This window comes from Chenopodium quinoa, unplaced genomic scaffold (assembly GCF_001683475.1).
Source record: "Chenopodium quinoa cultivar QQ74 unplaced genomic scaffold, ASM168347v1, whole genome shotgun sequence".
In the NCBI taxonomy this organism is placed as follows: domain Eukaryota; kingdom Viridiplantae; phylum Streptophyta; class Magnoliopsida; order Caryophyllales; family Amaranthaceae; genus Chenopodium; species Chenopodium quinoa.
This window is the reverse complement of record NW_018742974.1, coordinates 1990484-1999458: the sequence shown is the minus strand read 5'-3', so window position 1 is coordinate 1999458 and position 8975 is coordinate 1990484. Positions and strand designations below refer to the sequence as shown.

The following is an 8975-nucleotide window of genomic DNA, read 5'->3' as shown; positions in this document are numbered from 1 at the left end:
AGTATCTTGATTACTGATGTTATTTACAATAAATATCTTATTCTCGATTCTAATACTCATTCTACTTCCGCTGTCTCCAACAAAAATTTATCAGGAACAAAAGGAAGTAGAAGTTTATATGATGTATATAGATACTCTAGAACCAATGCTTCAGTAGCTCTTACCGGAATATTTTTTACATTTCCTGCTCGTTTAATCCGGGGATCAGCCATTACTAAAAAGGCATATATTGATATATGTAAGTACTCTTATTTTAAAAAGAGGAATATAAGAAGAATATACAATGAAGGCAGAGTAGCCATTCAAAAATACATAAGCATCCATTGACAGTCGCAAATCAAAAATGAAAGTTCTTCGACCAAATAGAGGGCACTTTTTAGTTGGGAAAAAAAAAAAAAAAAACACCAACAAGCAAACTTTATAGATATGCTGTTACATTTCCCTTGCTCAATATAGCTTTAATTATTTGTGCACGTTAATCTTATAATCTGGCAGTAGCACGAGACCCAGAAGCGTCCCAGTCAGCAACAATGTGGCTGCGCGAGATTTCTTTAAGGGAACGACAACCACTCAGTGCCATGGTCAGCTCAAACTCTTCGCGCATCATTTGAAGGACCTTCTTAACACCAGTCTCTCCTTCTGCAGCGAGGGAGAACACCACAGGCCTTCCAATCTGAATTGAAAGCCATCAATGAATTAGTACTACATTGTAAAAATATTGAACATATGAAAGTAGGCAGGCAGAAGAAGGAAACGAAAACAATGTAGCAGAAAGATGCCCCCAATTGAATTGACAGCTCAACTCATTTATAACTCGTCCAAAGTCTAAACTTACATGAACTTGTTAGGCCAGCTTACATTAGTTCATTTAGTTGAGAATTGAACTTTGGTAGCATGATAAAACTTGCTGAAGCTAATCTTAATTTTTTCTTGAAGTACTTTATGAATGGGGAAAATAATAGAGCAAGATGCAATAAGTACAGGTAAACATTCAAAATATCAGCAGTTGATTGCTAGTGCATCTAGCTGTACTTACAAATACACCAGAGGCACCCAGTGCCAATGCTTTGAAAACGTCAGTTCCACGACGAACACCACCATCCAAGAACACGGGAATACGACCTTGTGCTGCTTTAACAACCTGCAGAGTTCAGGTAGTTGTCACCATGTAAGAAAATATAATAATCAATTGACTTACAATCCCTACTCCAAAACCAGTATTACAGCATCTAGATTTTAGAGAATATAATTTACCTCTTCAAGAGCCATTATAGTAGCAGGAACATAATCAAGCTGGCGTGCTCCATGGTTGGATACGATAATTCCTGCTGCCCCATGTTGAACAGCAAGTCTTGCTAAAAATTAAAGAAATGGAATATAAGATCAGTTACAGTTAAGAAGACTAGAAATTACGGGTATTGAAAAGATGAAACGAGGAAAGAAAAGCATAAAGATCATGAAAAAATGGTCGACATCTTACCATCTTCAGCTGTAAGTACACCCTTGACAAGGATGGGCAGGCTGGTGATTGTCTGAAGCCACTTCACATCCTGTTTAATTTACACACATTAATTAGAGAACTAATTCAAAGTTATCTTGAGTTTAATCTGTCTTCTAGCCATCCTTAGAATAATTTTCAGTTCCTGTACTATAATATCGAACCACAGAATATATACACTAAAAATATCTCATACAAAGTTTACCAATCCAGCATTACCTTCCAGCTCAGGGATCGATCAATCTGACCGGCAACATATGAGGCAAGACCAGAGTCATTTGCCTGCACAACCAAAATAAAAAATAATAAATAATAAATAAATAAATAAATAAAAAATAAAAATAAAATAAAAAATAAAATAAAATATTAGAGGCAAATCACATAGGTAATTCAAAGTGCTTTGTTCCCAACATTTTATGTCTGACACTTACTTGATCCATTTTGCCGAGATCAAGACCCTCAAAGTTCTTCAATGTTAGAAAAGGTGGTAAAACAAACCTGGATAAAAATCAAGTTAATATCATAGAAGACCCTAAATCATTTCCTAAGGAACTAGAAAAATCTGATTCCTTGTGTAATACCTGTTCTTGATATCAGCTTCTCTACGCCCCAATCGGGGTGTGTCAACAGTAAGAGCAATAGCCTTGAAGCCAGCCCTTTCAGCTCTTCGCACAAGTTGAGCAACTACATTCCTGTCCTTGTATACCTGAATATTGAAACATTGAACCAAGTTGATCCCAAAAGCACTGTTCTATTGACAGCTAATAGGAGTACAAGATTAGAGGCAGATGTTGTAAGCTTACATAGAGCTGGAAAAATCGGATGCCTGGTCCAGTTGAGGCAACCTCTTCCACACTTGATGTAGCCCATGAGGACAGTGTCTGAAACGAAAAGTATGGAACATATATTTACACAAGGAACATAGTTACAGAAATATGAAGCCTGACTGGGAAATTGGTCATCTTGAGTCTTAGGCTACTGCTTTGGGTCCATTAAACCAGTTCCTACCAGACTGCCTTTACAGTAAATTATGAAATACGAAAGTAAAATGTCTGCAGATCACTGCATTAGGATTTTCAAGGTTTTTTGCCCTCATTAATTATTACTGTATACTTTTTTAAATGAAGGCTTAGAAAAATTTACTTCTTTTATTTATTTATTTATTTTTATATAGGCCTTTGACAATTTTCACAAGGGTTAGAAATGGCTTTTCAACTAATATCGAATTATGAAATATATAAAGCAGTTTTACATTGTTTAAATACTGTCAACTCTTGTTAGGCCTTTAGATATTGGAGCAAGTCAATCTGTTAGTATTTACTTCATTAGCACTGTTATCATTTTCGTAATAGAATCAAAAGAGAAAAGGCAACACTTATATTGAAAAAAGAGCAATATTAATGAAATAATAAAAGGAATCTTTTTTTTTTTTTTTTTTTAAAAAGGGACCTTATAAGTAATTTATAATCTGCCAATTTAGAAATTTGGTTCAAATCCAGTTCAAAAAACTATGATGAGGAGTGATAGTGGAGTAGAGCAGAATTCTATCATGATAAGTTCAGAGATGGGATTAAGTCATACCATGATAGTTCCAGCTGATGACGCTGCCCTGGCAGTTGCATACTCCCCTTCATGATCCAATCAGAAGTGATAACGTTAGTATGCAATCAATTTTATATGACTGCTTAGTTCATATTGTGACACTAAATCACATTCAATGGAAGCAAATATCAAAAACTCTATAAAAAGCTCATTTAGAGTAACGTACAATGGATATTCACTTGGTGAGACCACCCTGACAGTTTCTACTATTCAACAGTAAAAATTGGCCAACTGCAGTAGTGGTATTACAATACTGACATGACCGTGATTGAGTCACTACACCCACAAAAACCATTACTAATTTGACAGCTTTCTTACAATAGAATTTGGTCAACTGCAGGGGAAATGGCATTACATAAATTTATCATGATTGAATCACTAGTTCACTACACCCACAAAAGCATTGAAAGCAAACACTCGGAAACAACTTTGGTGCTGTATATATCCTTCTGATCGAACCCAAGGTGGACGAGTATACATTAACCATGTATCCTATACTATTCAGAAAGACATAGCCAAACAAGAAGATGGAGGCCTATATGGCATTCAATTTTAAAGTGTTATCCAAGTACAAGATCCACCTGAAACAAATTGTGCGAGGAATGACAAGTATGAAAAAACATGTGTATGCCAATAGCACAATAACAAATTCTAAAGGCCGTCTACAGGTTGGCGCATAACAAGAAAGAATTCAACTTCCCAGAAAGTAAGGACACATATTTGGACGAGGATTTTAGAAAAACATAGTATGTAAGGCATTTGTGCTCACTCATCTATGTATAGAGATGGGATTACAGGAAGTCAAGAAGTGATAAAATGGGATAAATCATCACTCTGCCTCCCCAATTCTTCCCTTCCCTTCAAATCTTCTAATAGACACACACTCTTACTTTTTAGTTGAGATGTATTGCTTGGATATCAAATATAAAAACGGACAAGTTGGAAACTATTCCTTGATATATGAACTCATACTAAACAATCCATCAAGAAATGAAGACGATGTCTAACACTAGAAGAATTTGTATTATACATATTACAAAGGCGAAAATCTACAGAGGACTGCAAGAACATATCAATAATCTAATTGAGAATGAGTTAACTTTGAAACAACCTATGTTGGTTAATACAACAAGTCAACTGTAACCACTTTATCACAGAGCCAAAGCTAAGGTAATATTTTAGCTGATTTTAATACACAGCACATCTCGAAACATTAATTTTAACAGTAAGCCTTATGAATACGGTATACCTTCAGGGTGCGCCATCTTTTGCATGGCTGTTGGGGCTATCATAATAGGCATTGAGATCTTGAATCCCAAGACAGTTGTAGTCATGTCTATGTTGGTTACATCAATAAGAATTCGTGGACGAAACCTGTATTAGTGTGCAGATTATTACTACTAAGCAAAGAATTAATAGCACACATAAAACTCGAAAAGTGAGGAAAACATGTAAGGCTTACAGGATCCTGGAGAAAGCATTTCTGTTCTCAGCCAAAGTCCACTGGTCCTCTGCACCAGATGCGTAGTAGTCATACACCATCTTGGGTAATTTCTGCTTCGCAATGGCCTCATACTCATTGACATTTGTGATCTCCATTTTCGGCTTAATAAGCTAAAGAGTCCCCAACAAATAACTGCACAAAATCAATCTATCAAGTCCATATTCTTATTTATTAATTATGTTACTCGAACTTTTCATTTGGCTTCAACATCCATAACGGATGATAACACTCTGACTTTTGACACTATATTAAACCAATTTCAATAAAAAGTCAAGTTTAACACATGGACACAAAACGAGTCTAAGTAACATAGTCTCAATTCACATAGATCATTCATCCTTCATCCTTCAAAGGCAATATCAAACAATACATGAAAACGAATCGCCAAACATAAACTACTGTAACAAAAATATTAATCCGTAATCAGTATTCAATCATTGAGTAAAAAGTTTTTAAAAGAAAAAATTAAAAAACTTTGGAAAATTAAAATCTGTTCAATTTGCAATCATTTATACAATGAATTTGAAAGAATCAAAACCATCAAATAAGGCTTAATACCAGGATTTAATTTAAAACCCATTAATTTAAAATAATAAACATGCAAAAATAAATTCATGAAATCAACTCTAAAACAAAATAAAAAATACAAAGATCAAGCGCAAATTAATATCCTCTATGAAACACTATATCCTAACGACCCAATAAGAAAAACGCTAATAAACCTTAATACATATGCCCGAATTTAGTTGTCAAGTAACAAATTCAAACACAATTAATTCCGAACGAATCAAATAAAGCGCTAAAATAGAATTAAAGGCAAACCTTAGTACTGAACTCTTGAAGTTGGTACTCTGGGGAGAGTGAAGGAACCCAGAGGTGACAAATAATTATTGAGAGATATAAAGAGAGGAACAAAAGTTGCACAAAAATTGTGATATAAAAATAAGTGTAGTACAAAATTGAATAATAAAGACAAAAATTAAAAAGGATAAAGGATTAGATTATGAAAATTGAAGGGTGGGAATTTGAAGCCGAATCCTAAACTTTGCAACTTAGTTTATCTCATCCACATAAACAAATGTGTGTTTCTGAGTTTTCCAAATTGAATTATCAAAAAAATAAATAAATAAAAAAAGATAATGTAAATTAAGTTTATAAATACATCCCAGAAAAAATCGAAGGATTTTTTATTTAAGGATGAGAAAATAAATAGATTTTTTTTTTTTTTTTTTTTTTTTTTTTGTAGGTTCAGAGTTAGTTCTCTTTTTCCGTCAACCTCTAAATTTTGGACTCAAGATATAAAACAGTTGAACAAGACATCACATAAAAGGACAATTTATACTTAATGGTGCAATTTCTTTTTCATTTCTTTTTTTTTTTTTTTTTTCTATATTCCCTTTAAAGTGCAACTTTTTTTACTTTCAAATATAAAATAAAATACTCCCTCCGTTTTTTTTTATATGCATCACTTTTCTTTTACGGGTGTTTTTTATATGCATCACTTCTATATTTAGTAAAGTTATACTATATTTTATTATTTCTCTCTCTTACTTTAAAACTCACTCAAATTATTTTATCATTTCTCTATCTTCTATGTCCCCACTTAAATAATAAAATATTTATTTTCTCTCACATACTTTCTCTTTCATGGTCCCCATCATACTTTTATTATAATAATTTATTCATCCACACACAATATTATATTTATCTCCTAAAACTATGTGCATTCCCAAGTGATGCATATAAAAAAAACGGAGGGAGTAAGTGCAACTATGTTTATGGGAAGTGTTTCGAGGTTTTCTGATGTCCTGCGGGAGAGTTACAATTCCGAGACTGGAACCGGACGCCTGTACCTGCAAAACAAACGGATGTTCCGAACGATTGGAGATCCGCCTCCGACGGTCAAGTTAGTACTTGATTAAGGAGTAATTAATGCGGAAATAAAAGTGATAGGGTCTCTCTAGGTGAGAGTGTTAAATGTGTGTAATCCCCCTTAATGAGGATTAATGGGCATATTTATATGCCTTGGGATGCGTGCCAGTACTAGGTTTAGGTTAAACCTAAGGCTGACTGGGCCTCCCACAAAGATTGGGCCTTGTTGGCCGGTTTTCCAATTTGGCATGGGTGGACACGTGTCACATTGCAATTGGTCCAAGGAGGACGAATCTCTTGATGACACGTGTCAGACTCCTATTGGCCTACATGAAGGACACGTGTCGGATGCTGATTGGTGGATAAAAATCCCCTAATCATTTGCCCCTCACAGGTGGCACGTGACTGGTCACGTGTTACCTGTGACAGGTGTCGCACCGTGACAGGCGACGGCCTGCTACAGGTGTCACTCGGCGAAAGGCCGAGAGATTCTCCCGCCCAAATTTTGAATTTTGGAAGTGACCCTTCGCCTTCTCACTTTGCCTATATAAGGGTGTGTTGACTTCAGTCATTTTCACACTTGAGAACTTTTTAGAGAGAACATTCGGACCCCTGAACTTGCTCTGACATTTCGGACTCTTTCTGCCTACCGCTTGCTCTGACAAGCCGACTAACACAGGATTTCCAGAACTCCGTCAACTTCACTCGTTCAGGTAACAGTCGGTTCTCTTACTCTTAATTTTCTCTTAATTTTATTCTTTTTGGAATGGCACCACGGAAGCACACGACACGACCTAGGTTAGAGATCAGCCGGTCACCGGGGACGGCTGAATCTAGGACTAGGAGTGCCGCCTGCCCTTTTCCGGACCCATCTTTGCCCTTTATACAAAGTCCGACTGTCTCTGTGGCTATGCAGAACATGATAGCCAGAACAAAAAGGACTGTTAGGATCTCGAACTCAGACGGCTCCACCCACAGGGTGCCGATTAGTGAAACATCTGACCAGGCGCCAGATGTGGAAGTGAACCAAAGCGGCTTGAAAGCCGACAGTTCTGAGGGAGGGGTCAAAGTGACCCCTTCCCATTTTACAGTTGACAAGTCTACATTCTCTCCTGCTCCTTTTGAAGGAGAGAAGGCGGGCCCCTCTGGGAGAGGGGAGGAGTCGTCCTCTTCGGACTCGTCAGAGGACGAATCCGAGTCTAGCTCTTCTGGTCATGCTTCTCTGGACACAGAAGAGAAAAACAGCCGCTTACAAGAGGCGAGGCTTTCTCACGCAGTTGAGAAGGGGGACAATTGGGCAGAGCCATCCACCTCTTACCGAGAGCAAAATACCCCCTACTACTACACTATCCCACGGGGCCGGATCACGGCCATACAAGAGAGAGTGGGGAGCTTTATTGCGAACCACACAATGGGCCCCGGCTTTTTAGTTTTCGTGCCGGATCCAGAAGACGCAGTCTTCTGGCCGGCTGGTACTAGTTATGATGGCGCCTGCTTTGGCTGCTACGAGGCGGCCATCAGGGCTGGGCTGCGCTTCCCACTACATCCGGCTGTTCAGCGGATCTTGGATGGGTATGAGTTGGGGTTATGGCAGTTAGCCCCAAACTCCTGGGTCAACGTACTCGGCTATGTGGCCGGGTGCGTACTGCACGGGGTGGAGCCAAACTTCGAGGCTTTCGCCCACATGAACTACCTCAGCCGGACCCCTAAGGCAGGGGGTATCGGCTGGTATCAATTGACGAGCCACATAGGCCACCTCATGACAAGAGGTAAAGCAAACAAGTGGAAGGATTGGCGAAGCACCTTCCTTATCATTGAAAGTTCAGACACAGAGCTGAACAAGCGCTTCAACAGGTGGAACAGGAATCCGCCTCTTCTTGCAGGCGGCCGCAGCATGCCGCCTGTTCCCCCCAAAGCCAAGAAAGAGATCCTGGATAAAGGACTCTTTAAAGTAGAGTCGAGGGTCGACTCTACTACAGGGGTACGAGAGCAAGTACCCCTGCACTGCGTCCCGAGCTTCAAATGGCTTTATGACTTTTTGGCCGCCTGTGGCCTCACCAGTCGGTGCTCAAGAGGTAGCTGGCCTGTCGAATACTCTGTTTTTCCATGCATTACTGTTATGACTTTTTATTAACTTTGCTATTTGTTCTTGCAGCGGACGCCATGAGCAAAATTACCGCCTCCAAGACTGCGGCGACCATGTTGCGAGCCTCTATCATGCAACAATCCTCAACCGACTCCCCCAACAAGGGGGCACCCTTGGTGAGCTCCGAACCTTTCACTCTCTTTTTGGAGTTGGGTTTATGCATATACTGATCGAGTGTTTTTTTTTTTTTTTTTTTTTTTTTTTTTTTTTTTTTTTTTTTTTTTTTTAAACGGGCACTCCAAGAGCCTCTTCTTCCCAACAGCCGGACTCCAAGACCCGGAGGACGACTGTTGCGAGCTCTCCTGGTACTGCCAGGAAACATGCGGCGGCTGAGAAACAGCCGTCCACTCCTG

General features: G+C 38.4%; 1 protein-coding gene across 2 annotated transcripts; it reads right to left on the bottom strand.

The window, feature by feature from the left end:
* Positions 1-229: 229 nt before the first annotated feature.
* On the bottom strand, positions 230-5697 carry LOC110729232 (peroxisomal (S)-2-hydroxy-acid oxidase). Of its 2 annotated transcripts, XM_021908946.1 has the most exons (12): positions 5427-5697; positions 4563-4736; positions 4350-4474; positions 3080-3126; positions 2302-2379; positions 2080-2204; positions 1930-1996; positions 1718-1780; positions 1481-1550; positions 1255-1355; positions 1037-1141; positions 230-673 (listed from the first exon to the last, which is right to left on the bottom strand). In XM_021908946.1, exons 2-12 carry the CDS (start codon positions 4697-4699, stop codon positions 482-484), a joined length of 1110 nt encoding a protein of 369 aa, XP_021764638.1. In that variant the 5' UTR covers positions 4700-4736; positions 5427-5697; the 3' UTR covers positions 230-481. The 2 variants fall into 2 exon arrangements, with proteins under 2 accessions (XP_021764638.1, XP_021764639.1); XM_021908947.1 differs by lacking the exon at positions 5427-5697 and having other exon boundaries at positions 4559-4674.
* Positions 5698-8975: the final 3278 nt, after the last annotated feature.